Source organism: Crocodylus siamensis, chromosome 5 (genome assembly GCF_052110815.1).
Source record: "Crocodylus siamensis isolate JL-2025a chromosome 5, ASM5211081v1, whole genome shotgun sequence".
Taxonomy (NCBI): domain Eukaryota; kingdom Metazoa; phylum Chordata; order Crocodylia; family Crocodylidae; genus Crocodylus; species Crocodylus siamensis.
In genome coordinates this window covers 110,840,286-110,860,106 of record NC_143399.1, presented here as the reverse complement: position 1 = coordinate 110,860,106, position 19,821 = coordinate 110,840,286, and the positions used below count along the sequence as shown (strand labels likewise).

Below are 19,821 nucleotides of genomic sequence, written 5' to 3'. Positions count from 1 at the left end.
ACGATCATAGTCTAATAATATTATTAATCTAAGATTAACGTTGGGCTATTGGAATTGTGATGTTATACTTGTGAAATGATTTGTTTATGCTTACATTATTGTCACATTTATGCTTAGAAGCCTGACAGTGATGATTTGAAGAATTGATTGCATCAGGGTAATCTGAATTCCAGCTTCTGGGAAACTTTTTGCTCTATACCATAAAGAATAAATTAACTTTTAACATGTTTTTGTTTGGCGTTGACAGTATTCAACAAGCAGAAATGGGAGCTGCAATGGACGCACTTGAAAAATGTAAGGGGTTTTCTTGGGGACTCAAGGAAAATACTGTACTTGGTTGGGTTTTAATGGAGTGTAGTACAGGTTTTGTGGGAACAGAACTAAGAATATATGCAAAATCCCATTAAGTCCTAAGCTACAGATTGGCTCATTAATATTTCCCATAGAACTTTGTGAAAGGTAAAGTAGTTTATAGAATGCCCAAAGCCTTTTCTTTTTTTTTTTTAAAGGTAGCTATTTCAGTACCTCTCCAAGATATCAGGCTTACCCTGTTGCATTGCACATAATAACTTGGGAGTTCCTCACTTCAGAGTGCAACGAGGCAGATTTGATTAGTTTGCTAGGAAAGTTATCTGCTATGGCAGGTGCATTCCTGTTGTAGCATGCATGTTTGTTTTGTTTGTTTCAATCAATATATAGAGAATCTATGCAGGGGCAGATCCAGAGTGGATGTGGCAGAACAGTGCCCCCCCAACTCCCCTTGGTTGTGTCACATGTGAGCTCTTGATGCTAAGTCTGGCAGGAGTCCTTGCTTTCGAGCAGTATAGCTCTGGAGCCCAGAGGGTGAGCACTGCCATTGCTGTTCTTTCCCTCTTTTCCCCTGCTGCTGAATTAAGAAGGAAAGAGAGGGAGGGAAAAAGCGAACAGCAACAGCATTCATTCCCTGGGCTTCAGAACTGCATGAAAACAAGGGCTTCAGCAAGACCTGGCCCCAATTAGTTGGTAAATTCGTTGCTTGTGCAGAGATCTAGAAGTAGCCTATGCTAATGTGCATGACAGCCGCAGTGGCATTCCATGGTAAGGAACTCACAAGTGATTAAATGACTAACTAGATGCACACACAAATACATGCTTGCAAGTATTCATGTTAAGCATTAATTTGGATGTGTATTACACTTGCATATAATGATTTAAATGCTGACTGAAGAGGCAAGGGCCAGAACACAGGAGTAGATTCTCTGTTTCTGTAAATTGTCTTCAGTGGAGACGTATCATTCTAATACAGCTAAGGGTCTGCCCTAAAATAGTTTCATAGCAGTTCTAGAATCCAGCTATCCTTTCCAAATGATCAACAATGGACAGATCATGCATACACAAAATCTTTGCTTCTTAACATTGTCTTTCAGAATGCCATTCCTCAAAACTTTTACAGCAGTAATAACAATCCATAAAATTCAAGCCTTGCCAACTAAATATTTTAAAGATCTTTTAAGACAAATATTTTTGGGACTGTGTAGAGGTAATGTGTGTGACTTTGTCATGCCTTAAGTGTTATTTAAAAAAACTTCAAAGGATTGAGGGGGTTTTTTCTATCCTCTACATCATGAATGGTGCATAAATATGTAGAGGCTATGTACCATCAAATTAATTGAGAATTAAATATAAATTACAGGTTACATAGTAAAAATTATGTTTTTATTTTATGGTACACACAGCAAATTAAATTAAAAACCTCCAGAACCCTATTAAAGATGTTTAACAGTTTCTTTTTTTTCTTTTTAAACTGTGTGGGCTTCTTACCTATTTAAATAGCTTCCATCTTTAAATACAGAAAGATATCTGTACACAAGCTGTAGTTGCCATGATAATTAAATGCTCTCTATTTATATAGGAATGATGCCCAGTAGCATAACATAATAAAACCTGTTGATGTTCTTGTTAATAAATCAAAGCAAGCAATAGAGTACATTTCATCCCATTCCACCAGGAGTCCCACCAACTAGATGCCTCTTCCATTGGTTAGGAAGCTTAGCAAATTCAGATTGCTTCAGACCAGAGACGTGGTGCAGAGGTGCTCTTGGACAACACGCTTTCCAAATTCCTCACATAAATACACACATGCTGTCACCCTTTATAAATAAAGCTCTCCATGAGTGCCTCTCTGGACATCATGTTGTGGTAGCAATATCCAGAAACAGAAACATTCTGTCAGGTGCAGATATGTCCAAGGCTGGTTTAGGGCTTTATATGTCAAAATTAATATCTTCAAATTCATCCTAGACATAGTATGCAATGCAAATCCCAGAACACTACAACCATATTATCCCACTGAGGTTCACTGCTGGCTATATGCCGCTGGATTCTATTTTCTTGTATCATTTCTGAACATATGCAGGGCATAGGCCCTGATAGAACACACTGCTATAGTCTAGGTCACGAGGGCATGGATGGAGAACAGTAAGGTCACATCCTCCCAGCTGTGCTGTCATGGTAATTGAAGACTATTCTAGTCAGTTTTGTAAAATGATTTTATAAAAGCTCTACCTTGAAACTGAACCTAGATGACTATTGACAGACAAATGCCTTTAATCAGAAGGGTTGATATCACCTCTGTTGTCTCCCCCAGCTGTTTACTCCCCGTCCACCCTTAGCAGGTTGGTCTTGGCTGAATTGATCTTTGGCCAAATACCAATTATCCAGGTCACAGTATTCATCTAAATATCATTATATCCACAGAATTGTGGCTTAACTTGCTGCATCTTGAGAGTGGCTTTAAATGCAGTTACATTAACTCAGCGCAATGCTGTCATTTTCTTATTGTGAACACTGGTATTATTCTGGCTATCTAACCTGTGTTTGTTTGACCTAAAAATGATCGTGGTAATATGAACATCTGTACAAAGCTTACAAAGAATGAGAGAAACTAAAAAACAAACAAAAAACCCTGCTGAGAGTGTGTTGAATATATTCTCACTTTATCTTTCCAGTATTGTCCACCTGTTACCTAAGAAACAAAATACGAAATTCAAGTATTGCTTGTCCATTTTCCCATGTCAGCATTTTATACTATTTCTGAGTGCATCAGAATTAGCAGTGCTCTGTAGCAGAGGAAACAAATGTTGAAATCATTTTGAAACTAAGGTCTTATGATGCAGGACATATGAATGAGGCACAGTGAAAACAATGTGACTCTCCACCACCACCCCCCATCTCATAAAAGTGAAAAATAAAATAAGAACTGAAGCTTCCTCTGTTTTCTCTCCTGCTCTTATTAATGTAAAATATTTCTCCCCATGTCAGATAACTTTCCCCAGATGGCCCATCAGAAACGGTTCATTGAACGGAAATACAGACAAGAGTTGAAAGAAATGAGGTGGGAAAGAGAGCATCAAGAGAGAGAGCCAGATGAGACTGAAGAAGCCAGGAAATAAAAGGAAGGCACGGAAGCGGTGGCATATTTACTTACTTAATAACTCTGACTGTGGCCTATGGAGACCTAACCTAGTTTCATGCAGATGATGAATTAAGTGCACCTGTTGACATCAAATACATAATCATAATCTCTCTTTTAGCAAAAAAGGAAAAGAAAAAAAAAAGTGTGTTTCTTTTGTTAGTGGTACCATGCAAGGGTTTGGTTTTTACTCCATATGCTCTTTTAAAAAGTAATTTTAGTTTTTATGAAATGTTATGGGGAAATTGTTGTTGTTTTTAATTGTCTTGTACGAACCAATAAAGTGTTTAATTTCAGAACCTCTACAAGAAGAAAAAATGAGTTTATCTGATGTCTCCAGTATTTAAATGCAACTGTGCCAAAGACCTGCAGCATGATTACACTGTCTTAGTGCTGCAGAAGAAAAAGGACTTACAACACCTGGTCAACAGAATGCTGAAGCAGAGGCTTTAAGCGTACAGTAATATATATGTTTAATTATTCTGCTGAATCGGGGCCTTAATAAGTTCTTGGTCCTTCAATAGTAACTTCCTCATAATAATATTCAGTCTTTAGACTGTTGTTTGAAACAACGTACCTGAGACTCTAGAAATATTTGGGGAGTGATAATAGCTGCATGTGAAAAGTTGTTGTTTGAAAGCCATTGTTGTAAAGATTCTGTGAGGAAAACGTGATAATTATGAAGCAGAGAAATGCTTGCCTTTTTGTACAATCTGAGCCTAGTTACACCTACAAAGTTAATCTTATTCCTTGTTTCCCATTCTAGCAAAATTTTTATTGCTTTTATTTTGCGAAGAAAATGCAGTGTGGCACACTGCAGATTATATTTTGCTATCAAATTCTGTACGTCTGCAGCTTGTGTGCAAATTTGAGAGTGAGGATAACACATCTGGTTGAGAACATATCTGATATGGCAACATAAGTCTCATACAGGGAACCCTCACAAGTGTATATTTTTAAGGAAAGTTTCTTTCAGCTGATTCACGCAAGTTTTAAAGGTATTCTGTAATGTTGATTTATCAGGTGTCTGAAGTACTTCGAAAGCCTATGACAAGAATTCCCAAGAGCACATTGTCAGAATGAAATGAACAACAGGGTAGCAGAAAAATTCAAGCTATACAACCTGCACCACACAATTGCACTTCTGCGCCACCTAAATTAAAGCCCATATGCACAAAAGGACATGATTCTGAAACTACAGTGTGAGATGTGAAGTTAGAAACATTGCTCTTTCACTGCTTCCTGTTGTGTAATTTCTTTTTTATTTATGGATTTGCATGTTAAATACATTTCAGAACCTAAGGAAAAACATTAATTCATATGAATAGGGAGAAAAAATATAAATCAAGGAGTTGATCTGTATTGAATGCTGCTGTAGTTCATCTTTGAGAAGTTTGGACACCCCTGCCCTAGAGATTGGCTCATTTGAGAACTGCATCTTATTTGTCATGTATGTATATACTATGCATGTTGTAACAGCACAACACACAAGAGTTCTATTTCCTTTGGTTTCAGACCCCCATCATGTAATTGAACAGGTTTTCAGTAACAGTAGTCAGTGGCCAGCAATGTATGTTGATATTTTCCCATCTATTATGCCTCACTCTGAGGATATAGGAATACTTTTAATAATTCAAAAGATCTGTAAGTAGCATAGTTTTCTTTACTGCTATTTCTATTATCATTATAAAATGTCAAAACAACTAATTTTATTACAAATCTTAGCAGGCAAATTCCCATTAAAAATAATAAGCTTGACTCTAATCTTAGAGATTTCAGTTTTACCAAGGTTTCAACAGCAGAGGGAGAAGGCTGCCTTGAGAGAACTTTCAAGTCATCCATAATCCCTGCTCTCCCAGAGTGCCTGAAGCTGCTCTAGCAGTTGGCATTGCTGTTGGAGAAGGTGAAACTAATGTGGCTAAGCATTGTGTGGACTCAACACATACCCCAGACACCTTCTGTCCTGTGTTGAATTGAAGCCCATGCTATATTTTTTTTTGATAAGTATGTGCTTCCAGCATTCCTACAAACAAGAATCTTTCCCCATCCACATTCAGGTACAGTAAACCCTTCAGAAGAAAGGTCGAAGTTGGAAACCCCATTGTTAGCCATATCAAACCGACTTGTTAAGTGTGACTGACCATTACTCTCAACACTTGTCCTGGTCTTTCAGGGTCGCACTTTTGTTTACCTCCCACAACCTCATGGTGATGCTCTGAGAGCAGACTCCTCCATCCCAGTTCATTGATTGAGAAAGGAGTGTAGGTTCCACAATGTCTTTCTTCCTTCAGTGCTTCTGATCCTGTTTTTTGAGGAAGTCTCCTGGAAATGCCCTATATAACAGAAATCCTATTTAAAAAAAAAAAAAAGTTAATTAAAACAGACTTAGAAAAACAACTGCTAAACACACCTGCATTTATACTTCTTGTAAGTTAAATTAAATTAAGTATTTTTAGCTCGGTTACACAGAGAAAAAACTGAATAGCTTTTAATTCCTTGAAAGCAATTTTCTGTCTATTTGGACAGCCCCTCAGCAAAGCACAGCCTAAATAACAACCCTTCCTTGGGCCTTTTCTTAAGGTCATTGCTTCAAGATCAATTTACCCGCATGCTTGGCAATGAACCCGGAAGTGGACTGGAACTACTTCTGGTCCACATCCGGGTCTGCTGGGGGCCCCTCTGAGGCTCAGCAATCACTCATGGGGGGACCCCAGGTGCCTCCTCAGAGCCAAAAGGCACCAGTCACCAAGCCAGGTGGGTGCGGGGGGCAAGCATGATCTCTGGCAGACCCGGAAGTGGACTGGAAGTGCTTCTGGTCCACTTCCAGATTTGCTGCCAATTGCATTGGGGAGCCCTCCATGCTTCTGTGGAACGCTCCATCCGCCCCACCATCACAGCATTCATGAGCTGCCTGGTACCCAGAGATATGTAGAAAAAACGTTTAAAGCTGTGTTTATGTCCAAATCACTGAATCTCTCCAAATTGATTCGGAGGGTTCTAATTCGATTTAGAGAGATTGAAGGGTCCTTTAATTCAATTTGGATTTGGAGATTCGGCCACCGAATCGAGCCAAACCTCTGTCGAATTGAATCAGGGACTCCCGCCTCAGTGTGCCAAAGCCTGAATACTCCAACCCTGAAATTACAGTGCAAGTCTCATTTGTTTTTCTAGACTTGTTCTGAGGGCAAGGCCTGAAGGTAAATTAAGCAGAAATATTTTGAACTTGCAGGGGTCCAATAAGACCTGAAAGGCACGGTTATTGGTATCTTCCCTTTCTTTAAATGTGTGTATGTTCAGCGCTTTCCCTAGACATGTTTTTAAAAGCAAAAATAGAAAGAGTATGTCTTGTTGCTTTAGTTGTCATCTTATTTAAAGAGGTATTTTGTTAAAAGTTGTGTAAAATTAATCATCATTATTGTTTGCTATGCCTAGGCTTGGCCTGACGAAATTTAAAATCCTTGAAAATTTCTATAATGGCAATGCAGTGGAAACCATTAGTTTTAGGACTGCTGTGATGTATTCTTACTTACTTTTAACACACTTCAGTAGAGCTGAAGTACAGCTGTTAAGGATGCTATTGAATTTAGTTCTTCCTGTAATTCAGAAGGATCAAAAGGGGATCCTGCTTATCTGCCTTCCTACATCAGACAATACTTAATACTACAGGCAATATGTTTTACAAGCCACCTGCTTGCATTGTTTAAGTATGAGGGGTTAATTCTAGATGTGTTGATCACCCCCATCTCCTTTTTTTCTAGTGGAATTGTATAATGCTTTACATTTCTGGAACTTGGGAACTTAATTTTTTTTCTACAGATTATATATTGTACCTTGCTATTCATGGTTCAAAGTAATTTTTCCTATATAATGAAAGGTGATTATTGTTGTGATACCTTGAGCACAGCTGAAGTTTTTGTTTTGTTTTATTTTATGTATGTAAAGCTTTAGCACGAATCTGAGACAGAATGTCCTATAAAAATGAATCACGTTCTAACCAGGTTCCTTTACCTTGACTGAAATCATATTGTAGATAATTTGATAGATCAGACAATGAGGCATTGTCTATGAATGAATGGGAGCAATAGACAACACACATAAATATATTTTCCTAAAGGAAAAGGTGGCCAGTGTAATGATGAGGAATTGGACAACCTGCTTTCTGCTAGCCACATTACTTTTTCTGCTCAGGCCCTTACTTCTGAATATTTGAAAAGTGTTGGCTTAAAATGACCTCACAGTTCCTGGTTACAGTTAAAAAAAAAAAAAAAAAAAAAATGCCTTGGCTACACTGGCTATGCATAGCAGGTGCATACAAGTGCACATGCACCCCCCAAGATTGGCCATGCACCCCTTGGAAGCACCAGCCAGAAAACCAGAAGTGCTGAAGGAAGTGCACTTCTGGTTTCTCTGCTGATGGTTCTGGGCTTGGTGATCAGCTGCTGCGAGGACCCCCCCACCATCAGCGATCTGGTGCCCCCCCCAGACTCGGGAGACACCAGTTGCCAGTATGGTAGTTGGGGAGGGGAGCCAGAATTCTCATCTGTCACTGACTCATTCCAGTATTCTTTATGCTTACTGCTGAACTGATCATTAAACCATCTGTCAATGATATATAAAATTCTTATTTGAAAGCTAAAATAAGTTCATGTATTTCGGGGCCACAGTCTCCCTTTGATATCTGTACATCAAAACTCCCGTCAAAGATGCTGGGAGTTAGCACACATCAAGAGGTGTACTGGCCACTTTTGATTTTATGAAGAGGAAGAGTCTTTACACTCTTGTGTGGATGGCTTTTGAAAATGTCTTTGACCCCTTCCTCCTTCATATTCCAAACTTGAGTTCTAGCTGGTGCCTTTTTCTTATTTACCAAGCTACTAAGACTACTACAACAAAATATTATGCAAGATAATCAATTACATTATCACATCAGCTCTTCACCTAGTGTGTCCCAGGGATTTCTGCTGGTTCTCTAGTGAAGGGCATATGGGTTAATAGTCAGACCGTCTTCTCTTTCCTTCCATGTGCTAGCTTTTGTATCTCTGCTACACAATGCTCTTTTTCTACTCAGGTAATTCTAAGGTGGATTTAGATGTTACCTTTTTGAAGGACATATCTAACCCTTCTGCTCACAGCCACCTTAAACTGAATGGCAGAAGAAGAGGAGCCTCTCTTGTTCCAAATCCGTTTAGCATTGGTATCAGAAGCACTAGCTGTTCTCATAGAGTCATAAAGAAATACACCAAACAGAGATAACCCCGTTAGTCCTGTTTAACAATAAAATGCAGGGAAAGGAGCACCAGATTGATTCATTTACCAAAATACACCAAAAAAGAACAATGTAACCAGCTTTAAAAAGAGGTTAAAGTAGGAAAATCATCCTAAGACAAGGGGGAAAGAAAGATAAATATTATTTCCACTCGTTGTGGTCTTATGGTCTCATGTCTGAATCCTTAGGAACCATATGCATCTCAGAAGTTCTAAACAAGGTGGTGAGATGAAAGTGGATGGGAAGAGTAAGAAGGCAGCATTTCTTCTACCATGCAGCTTTCTCCTCCTCAACAGAGCTGTCAATCATTGGGTCTCCCATAGAAGTCCCAACCACTACCAGGTTTGTAAAGAAAGAAAAGTGAACTCTAACATACTTTTGTCAATATCATTAAATCCACTTATTTCCCTTTATCTCAATCTTCATGCTATTTCTCACTACTGTACTTTGATTAAGAGCTACTCATTTCCTAAGCCACTTTCATAGATTCTGTCACAATTGTATTTCTGTTACACTCTTTAATTAATTTATTCTTATACCTCCTGTAAGGGTATATATGCATTATTATCCATGACAGGCAACTAAGGTACAAAAGGTTAAATCTATTAACCCATTGAAAACAATGGAATTTAAGCCAGAAAAACTATGGCCCAGATTCACAAAGGCATTTAAGTTCTTAATTTCTTTTCATCTCAGTGGAAGATAGTCACCAAACTAGAAGTTAGGTGCCTAAATACTTATGTGGCTGTGGCCCTAAATAACACCCCTTGACTTCCACAGGAAGAGCAAATACTTGAATCCTTGACCCTTATGTTCTAAGCACATGCAGTAATCAGTGGCCTATCCTTTTAACCCTTAAACAAATATCATGTTTCTTTCTGTATTCCTGACCTCAGCTTTTGGGGGTAAGGAGACAGTCTCAGAAAACCATAAAAATGGGTTTTATCCCACTTTGTCCACCCACCCCATATAGTACCACAGTGCCATTGCAAAAATGGTTCATTCTGAATCTAGAATTAAGCATCTACTTGTAGAAGCCAACACTATACACTTTTCAGCATCAATTAGGAACTTTCCTAAAAGCAATATATTCAGAGTAAGAAAAATAGGAGCAAAAGGAACACACATAGATAGACAAGTCATTAACTTCTGTTCCTTCTAGGAGAAGCACCAATCTCATTGTCTGAATGCCCAGAACTGATGCAGTAATATTGTTGAAGCTGGGATTTTCTGGGAATATACTGGAACCAAGATCTGGTAGATAATAGTTTGTATTGGACCAACTGTGGCAGAACTGAATGGTTTCCTAAAATAATAAGAATATTAATACTGGCCTCAATGAATTTAAGGGCGTAGGTGGAGAAGAAGGCTGAAATAACACCTCTAATGAATTATGTTGCCTCTGCAGCATTGTCTCCCATCAATCCCCCTGCCCACTGCTGTTCCAGAACTCTCTGACATAGTGATGAAATTAAGAAATCTCATTATTGCTCGCCACAATTATAATTCAGGTGTTATAACTCAGCTTCCAGAGGGATATTTAAACAGGCAAATAAAAGGCAGCCCTCCTCAAAACCAGCATCAGTTAAAAATGCTAATGTTATTCAATATCCAATTACAAAGTTCCTAAGAAAGCCAATTAAAATTCTGGAAGATAAGACTACTTAATGACCTCACTGGACAGGTCAACCAAAATTGCTTCATCAGCCTTCTGTTCTTGGGATGATAAAGATTTTCAAATGTATCATGAGAACCTTTTAACTCTGTTATAATTATGAAAAATAAACTTGATTCCATCTAAGAGAAAATTTCAAACAACTTCAGTTCTCATCCTTGATGATTCAGATTTCTGCTATTCAAATATTGAGTCCTGCCCCCCACAAAAAGACAAAAAACCATGCCAAAGATTTCAAACTCATTTTATATTTGCAAAGGTGTGTCAAATTTTGAAACTAATTCCCTGGCTCAAAAACTGAGCCAGTAGGATTCCTTGCACAAGCATACCTTGTGCAACTGTATTACTGAATTAGGGCTTAAACTAACATCCAAAGGACTGAGTTGTTCCCAGATGGCTATGAATCTTCCTATCTTACAACCCAGAAGCTGAAGATTCTTTACGCTGCAATTATTTGCAAGAGTTTGAAATTCATTGCTACCATATTATTTTTTCTCTCTCACTGAGGCTTTAGTACTGCCATCTCTGATTTTAACGTTTCTTGTTCTTTACTTACAGTTAACAGATGTAGTTTCAATTTCTTGTTTTAGCAAAATTAGGTAAGTAACCTTAAGCACTTTGCAGCTACAGGGCTTACTTCTAAATCTGTATCAGAGACTACTTTTTAAGAAAAATGAAACACCACATATAAAACCTGAATCTTTATGATGCAGTTAAATGGGATACTCTAGGGTATATCAGGAGACACTGTGGGATCCAGACAGGACTTCAGACAATTTGCTAAATGCTTTCTACAGCTTGTGGTGTGAATTCCTGCAATTGTTAATCATCTGTTTCAGCTAATTGTGTATAGCAAGAGTGGGAAAAACATGGCCTGCCAACTGATTAAATCTGGCCTACAAGCATGTGCTCACCAATTAACTGGATCTGACCTGTGCCTGTGGCTTCTGCCTAGGGCAGCCCAGGATGTGCTCCCACCTGCACCTGCAAGACAGACCTGGCCCTAGGCAGCATTCACAACTTCCACAGTGGGGCTGCTGCTGGTGTGGCTGTAGCCACCGTGGTACTGCTTGGATCTCTCCCTGTTTCCAGTGGCTCTTTCTCTTCCTGCTCCTGCTGTGCTGATCTGGGCAGGGGGTAAAGCTGCAGCCAGGTGATTCCTGCACCCAGCACGCAGAGGTCCAGCTCCTGGCCACTTTCCACCCCTCTGCCCACTCGGCATGATGAGCAGTTACCTGTGGGGAGAAAGCAGCCAGGATCTGGAGCTGGAGCCCTGTGCGCTGGGGCAGGAGCTGCCTGACTGCAGCTTCTACCCCCTGCCTGCAGTAGGGGTAGGAGGAGGAGAAGGAGCTGCTGGAGGTGGTGGGAAGCTGAACAGTACCTGGGTGGTTGCCATTGCACTGGGAGCAGCCCCACCAGGAAACTGTGCACGCTGGCCAGGGCTTGGACCATCTGGTAGGTATGAGTGGGAGCACAGTGTGGCCTGTCTCAGGCAGGAGTGGGCAGGGCTCAGCCCCATGCAGTGTTGTGGGGGCACCCACAAGCCAGATTGGGGGTGGACCACACCTGCACTGCACCATGTGGGCCATATCTGCTTCACACGCACCCTGCCTCCCTTTCCTCCCCCCACCCCTGGCTGTCTCCTAGCACCTAACATGCCCCCTCCACGTACTTTCCCACACATCCTCCACACACAGTATACAAGAGTAAGACTTTATTGTGAGCTATTATGCGATTACATCTGTATACTCTATTCAACACCCTCCCCCCGATAAATCAGGTAGAATTCAAAGATTCAAATAATCTTTGTCAACGATTCAAATAATCTTTTCTGAAGTAAAATATGCTATAGTAGATGTTTGATTTTTAGAATATGACTTGCTTTTTATCTATAATCTGTTAAAATAACATCTTTTAAAAGATATTATATGTATGGTCCTTGACAGCTCACCAAAATTCATTAAGTGGCCATCCAGCCAAAATAATTGCCCACCCCTGGTGTATAACATGCACATAAATGAAGGGCTGGGGGAGATTGAACTGTGATGTAAAACATTTAATAAAAAAGTGACCACTATGAAGTTGATGGGATTGGGTAGAAAAAAATTAATGAACCACTTTCAAGTAAGTAGTAAAAAATATTTTTTTTTCAGTCCAGTACAAATACTGTTATGCACTGTTTGTTTGAGATAATTATAGTTTTTTTACAAAAAGCCTACAGTAGGATCCGAATTTTATGCAAAACCAAGAAATAAATTTAAAAGATAAGATTCTGTGAAATCGATATGTGTTATTAGGAGTAAAAGTGAGGCAATAAAACTTCTTAATATCCTAAGGTACAGAGAAGGAAAATATTCTAGGATGGCTGTAATAGGTATCTGGAGTTTAATTACCTTGTAAGTTATTTGAATATATATATAGATATAGACATATCTATATCTATATATAGATAGATAGAAATATAATTTCCAGAGTCATTACAGCCATATCTTTTTCCAGAAGAAAAAACACCAGAACATTTTAGGTTTATCTATCATGATTGTTTGTAGAATTGCCACTACTGTGTTACTTTTTTTACATTATAATGGCACGTTAAGTCTTCTACTGACTTTAGGGGTCTGATTGTCCTAGGCACGCTGCAAACAAAGATTGATCATCCCCGGGAAACAGCACAGAAGGCTGACTTACCCAGAGTCACAGAGCAGGACAGGGGAAGGACTGGGGCTAGAACCCAGAGTTTCCCAACAGCTTAGTTATTATCCTGGTCATACTATGTGGTTGTTTGCAGTGGCAGGCCTTCTAACTAATATCAAATTAGTTTCTGTGTGAATGTACAGATCTAAATTTTGTGGATGGTAGAATATGATGTAGTTTTACATCATTTTCCCAAGTTAAAGGCTCTTCCCAAAAGTAATCTAAAAAGGAATGTTTAAAACAGTCATTCTCAACCAGGGTACAACTACAGCACCCTGGGGTTGCTTTGAGATCCTTTAAAGGTACCATGAGGGTGTCCTGCAGCCCTGGCACTGTTGACATGCATGATTCACAAGAAAAATCCAAAGATTTCAGATATGGTTGCTGTTTGTGGCTTTCAGATAGGAATCCATAGCATGAAAAACATTCTTATCTGTTGTGGTCTTTGTGAGTTCTTGCAACATAATAAATACTCTGTTATTTCTCCTTGGTCAAAAAAAGAGTAAAAACTAAGAGCTATTGTTTTCCAAGAGCTGGCATTTTCCAAGTGTAATGAGGGGTGCCTTGATTCTAAAAAGGCTGAGAACCACTGGAATAAAATACATTACCAGGGGTTTTCATTATGTCTGAGCTTCCCCTCTGTACCCAATGTGTCAGCATTAGTTAACAGGCATTTGTTCTTTAGCTCAGGCTGTAGCTGACCACACTTTTAACTTCAGAGAGTCCCTGGTTTACTCCCCAATGTGGCAACCAACAAACACAGCAACAATTATTACTATATATTGCCCTTATTGCAGTGGAACTGTGAGAGACCATGCACTAGGTATTGTGTATGCATCCAATCAGAAACAGTCCCTGTTCTGATGATAGTAGGAACTACAGCAGAATCTGACTCAGCAATTTTGAGTTTAGTCTTGACTGCTGCATCCCCACCAGACCTCAGAGAGATAAATGGGACTTTGTATCCATTCAGCAGTCAGATGACCATTCAGAGTTGGAGGTTAAATAATCACATCCTAATTAATCTCAATAACCTTGATTTTAGGAAGTGTTGCCTGATGTTCTGGAATTATTTCCCTTCTTCCCCTGTATGCAGCTGAGCATCAGAAATGGACATAAGAGATGTTGGGCTAGCAGGATTGTCTATGGGAAAAATAGTATTCCTTCTCCTTTGTTCTGTGCTGGTCTTCTTCCTGCAAGCGATGAATGCCCTTGACAACCACTGATGTTAACAGTAGTTGAAAGTCAGCACCTTTTAGGGCTGATTCTTACAAGTACTGGATGTTTGTGTCCAACTCTTGGTGAGGACTCTGACTCCCAAACTTTTTAGCCTCTGACACCTTAACAGAAAAGATTAGGTTGTTTCCTCAAATGATTTAATACAATCCAGCAAAGATTGGGTAACCAAAAAACAGTCTATCAGGTTCCCTTGAACTAACAAAAACTAATTAAATAGCAAGTGAAGAACAAGAAAGGAGGCAAAGAAACCTCAAAGTTTCAGCCATTTCACATAACACTTGAAGGAAATGTGATGACTGCCTCTCACCTAAACACAGAATCCTAGGATTGGAAGGGGACTCAGGTGCCATCTAAACCAATCCCCTACACAGATGAAGGATTTGCTCTTCCTACACTATGCCAGATAGCAACTTATCCAGATTTGAAAGCTCCAAGGAAGGAGTTTTCACAGCTTCCCTAGGTAATATGAACACACCAGAAATTCAGTACTAAATAGTGGAGGTATGTAAAGAAAAGCTCCTGTGTCACTGACTTGTATTTATATTATAGTACTTCCTTGGGGCTTCAGGACACTCAGTTCCATGGCCCAGACAGCAAACCATCTAAGGGCTCAATCCTGGACTTAAGATGTTGAGCATCCTTAATTCCACAGTCTGTGAGGAAAAACAATAGAAGAAAGAAAGGTGGGGAAATAGAATTCAGTGAACAAGCACCAAGACAAGTTTGATCACTTGGTTTTATGTTGTTCAGTACTTTACCTGAAACCTAAGTGCTATATTTTTCTTGTCTGCCTACTTCTGCAACTGAGTATGTTTGTGGTGCATAGAAAGATCTAAGCCTTGGGAATGGAAAAGGCCCAGTAAGACATTTGCACGAATCCTTCGTCTCCTGGGCAGTTCTGTCATTTTTGCCTAAAACACTGGTTTGTGTATTTCATTTAATGATACTGACCTTTGTGTTGAATAGGTTGGCTTGTTGCAAAGCTGAGAAATGTGGCCTTTCGGGACTTCAGTTGCTTTGGAAGAGTTGAGGATATTTTTGGTTACATCCAGAAAGAGGCTGAATTTGATGCCCCAGGTGGCTTTTAACTCATTTGCCCTTTACTTAGTGAGAGACAATGTGGCTTCTAACACAAAGTTACAATTTAGTTTGATGGTAAATATATAACTGATCTCTTATAGCAAAGAAAATTAAAAACCTCAGTTATTTCTTGTAATTAATTATGCTGCAACCATCACAAAATCTTTGATTCTTGGATTCTTTTAACATTGGATTTTACACTCTGCCTCACTGTTATTCTTATTTTCAAACATTGTCAAATATTTTACAGTGCTTCAGTTTTATTATGGGAGGGGCAAGAGTTGTGTTCTCAAAGCTGAATTGTCATCTACGCAAAAGAAACACATGGAAATGTACTCAGTCTTGCTGATGCAGGAAAAAGACTGTTTTATCTACATGAAGCTCTGACAAGTAAGGCCCCCAAATTTGTTTGAAAAAAAATATGGAGGCTCTTCTGTCTGAGCAAGTACTTGAATTTGCATGGCTTCTACCAGAGCAGAGGTCCTCCACGAGGTAATTCTACCAACTAGAAGAACCTAATTTAATGTTTACTTTCTAGATAATTGCCCATAATGCTCATCCCCTTAAGCATGTGCTTAACCTTCAGTTTGGTGTTGTTGATAAAACAGGACTTACCTCTTCATATAAAATTAGGCACATACATAAATGTTTTCAAGATCAGGGTTTAGTCTGGGATTTATTACTCAAATTGTCAGGGCCATAAGTTACCAGTAACAGAGATTCCACCAACAAATGTTAGCCTTAGTGGCACACTGTTGTTTTCAGAAGAGTTATGCGAACATAACTGAGGGCATCATCTAAAGGATTGTACAAGTGGTCCTGCCATTTAGTTAACAGTTCAATGTACAAGCCAAAAAGTGAGCTGAAAAATTAACCTCCCTGCAGCTGTGTTGAATCTGCAGGGTGGTAAGTAGTAAAAAGTAGTAAAATCTTACTTTTTTTTCACTAAATTAAACAGCCCTCTCTCTAACTTCACACGGGGAGGAGATCTGCTGAGTAACAAGGTGCTAATTTGACATAGCTACTCTTCACAGCAGAGCTACAGTTTAAGTGCCAACAGTGACAGGAACAAGAGCATAGTGAAATTAATGAAAAATAGGTTACAATGATAAATTATTCAAGCAAGATAAAATTACTTTAGACCCTGTGTAGCTCCAACTTTAGTGGGCAGATCCTCACCTGGTGTAAAGTGTCATAGCTCTATTGCATCCAGTGATGCAGTGTCAGTTTACACCAGATGAGTGTCCACCTAAATAATATTAAATGTATTGGTAACAGGTGTATCCTTTTACAAATCTGTAACAGACATTTCCTATCTGACAGCTTGGGTGACAGCAGAGAGTTAAATCTTTAAACTCTAACACAAGGAAGTCTTTCTAGTTCTTCGCTGTGATTTTAAACCCTTGAGGCAAAATTCTTTTCAGAAGTTTGCACTAACGTTAAAACAAAGGATGTAAAACAATATGCCCATTAGGTAAACCTAGAGAGAATTTTAGGGCTATTTTATACCCTTCTGTTAAAATGTACAACTAGATAGGAGTGGATAGGGTTATCACATGTCTGGGTTTTCCCAGACATGTCCTCTTTTTGGGTCCTCCCATCTCCATCTGAGTGGTTTTTTAAAATATCAGCAAATGTACAAGATTTTGCTCTGCTTCTGCCCCAGGAAGTTGCTGCTTGTGGCTGGGGACAAGGGAAAATGTGATTAGAAGCAGGGCATCACATGCCCTGTGCACAAGCCTGCCAGCTGCAAGCAGGTAAGTGTGTGTGTGTGTATGTGCGCGCTTGTGCGTTCATGCACACATGGCTGCCAGTGCTGCGGCTGCAGCAGGGCAGGGGAAGGAGTGGGGGGCATTCTTCGAGGGCAGCAGGGCTGGCGGGGACAGAGATGTGGGTCAGGAGAGAGGGGCACCAGTATGGTCTGGGGGGCAGGGTACTGTAGGCCAGGAGTGGGGCACCAGCAGGCCGGGCAGGGCATGGGCATAGGCATATCATTGCCCCCCCCCCCCCATAATCATATGCACCCTCCTGCTCTTCCCCCACACAGGTGTCCTCTTTTTGAAACTGAAAATATGGACACTCTAAAAATGGAAAACCCAGGAATTTCTCTTAAATTCATCACACACCATGTTTGCAGCAATTCCTCCCCAAAAGAAGAGCTCTGAGGAAAATGTTTGCGAAAATGAGATGTTCCAACTCGGTCAAAATAGCCCTCCTACTTTAGTCATATCTTGAAGACCTGAATTGTCACTGACCACCCAGTTACGCCTACTGTAATCTTCTCCCCAGTCCTAATGGGGAAAGAACATCAGAAATTGGGAGTGGATATGAGAGTACAACCAGGTTCAAGAAAGGACTAGAAAAGAAGAAAGGTCTATTAAGAGCTATTAAATAGAACAGTAAGGAATATATCCTCAAATATCATGATGCTAGGGAGGTACGATAGAGAATAGGTTACATTAGACATACCCTGTATATATACTCTCTAAAGCAGGGGTGGCCAACCTGCAGCATATGTGCCATAAATGGCATGGGCATCCTCTATGTGTTGCATGTGGCAGATTGGGAAGGGGGCAGGGAGCGGCAGCAGATGAAGCAGGGAAAGGTGATCAGAGCAGCACTTAGGGAGGGTGTGGGTGAAGCTTATGGCATACCTGCCAAAAATTGGCATGATTCAATATGGCATTGCTTATGTGCTTACACTTGCTTTGCTGATGGTATTTCCAACAGCATCTGTTGTATCTTGGTGTGCAGGACAGCTGCTGATTACTGGGTGTATGACTGTGCTGGGCTGAGCCATGTGCACAATGTGTCTACCAGTGAGGAAAATGCTGCACTGGTTTTTGCTGCATTAGTGGGATTTTTGACTGAAACTAAAAATTAGGACTTTCTAGGCCTTTCCATGCTGTAAGGAAAGAGGTGCTGGAGGCAGATCAGCCCGCATATACACTCTCCCCTTATCTTTTAATCTGCCCCTGTGAGATATACAATACTGCACATAGGCAGTAGAAGGCTGGGGCTCATGGGGCTTAGGCCCCCCAAACATGGGGCAGTGGGTAGGGCTGATGGGCAACCTGGGCATGGGCTCTGGGTGGCTGTGGGGGGCAGGGAAGGGTGAGCATAGACTCAGACATTTGCAGCCCAGTGTGTGGATCACTGCCCAACATGGCAGGCAAGTTTCAGTCTGTGAAGGGGAAAGGGTGGGTGGCAGATCAAGGCCCCCACATTGGGAGAGGGAGTGAGACAGAGGCAGGGGCAGGGGCTAGGGTGAATGGGACAGGTCATGGGACTATCAGAGCCCCAGGCAGCTCGTCCAGGGTTGGGGGAGGGAGAAGCTCCTGCTACTGTATACACCCTGGGGGAAGCATGGGGGATACATGTCCCCCAAATCTGTGTGCGGTGTGGAGGTGGGCTGCCACTGTGGGCTGGGGCTTTGCGCCCTGCTGCCTTTGCCACTGCTGCAGGAACTGTGCAACATTATGTGCCTGCTGCCACTGGGCAGGTAGGGGATGTGGTGCAGCCTGGGGGCAGCAGGCAAGGCTCCTGAGGCAGCAGCAGTGGGGCACAGATCATAGTGCATAGCGGCAGCCCACCTCCATGCCATGCTCATATCACAGGGACCCATGCTCCTCATGCCTTCCCTTGGGTGCACATGGCAGTGGAAGCCCCCTTCCCCACGCTGCTGGACAAGCCCAGGGCTCCAATCATCCCATGACCCACACCAGCTCTGGGGCCCCATTCACTCCAACCCATTCTCCTGCCTCTAACCCACTGCCTCCCTCATTATGGGGTCCTTGATCTGCCCCCCCCCTTCCTTCTCCCCCCACCCCTTCCCCTCCACAAACTTATCCCCTGGGGTATGGGGGGGTGCATGTGCACATGTGCTCAGCTCCCCCTCCCCCCCAATAATATTTTCTCCCTCCACCTATGATACTGCACTACATGCTCTTTCGTGTGACCCAGTACTGCATGTCTTGGACATGTCCCCAAATGCAGGGCCATGCAATTGCTATCACAAAAATAGCAAGAAAAAGTGTGCACCTGCACACATCCCTGCATGTCAGATTTGTGCAGGGCAAATTACCCCAAGTGGGTAGGGGAGGCTGGGGCAGCACTTGTGCTGGTTTCAGCAGCCTTACCTGGGTCCTGGGAGCCTCCTGGGGCAGCAGCAGCTGCATTCGGGCCCTTGGAGCCTGGCCAGCAGACAGAACTTGGCTCTTTCTGGCCAGGTTCCCTTTCTTGTAGTGTATGCTGCTGCTGCATGCACCACCACACTTTTTTCAGTGGTGGTGTTTTTTGATGCTGAGTTCTCCCTGGGTCAAAAAAACCCTAACACACTGCAAATTAGCATAATAGTAAATGCTTGCACATGCAACTACTTTGAGGTGCCGGAGACCACATGTGCCTGCTCATGGG

At 41.1% G+C, this 19,821-nt stretch overlaps 1 protein-coding gene across 1 annotated transcript in view; it reads left to right on the top strand.

Annotated features, from left to right (window-relative positions):
• Positions 1-7,445, top strand: part of DROSHA (drosha ribonuclease III) — a 107,180-nt gene extending 99,735 nt beyond the window's left edge. Inside the window, exons 32-33 of the mRNA XM_090049953.1 lie at positions 248-294; positions 3,301-7,445. Of these exons, the coding sequence (XP_089906079.1) occupies positions 248-294; positions 3,301-3,431 (178 nt within the window). The 3' untranslated portion in view covers positions 3,432-7,445. The remainder of the gene's footprint in view (positions 1-247; positions 295-3,300) is intronic.
• The last annotated feature ends 12,376 nt before the right edge of the window (positions 7,446-19,821 follow it).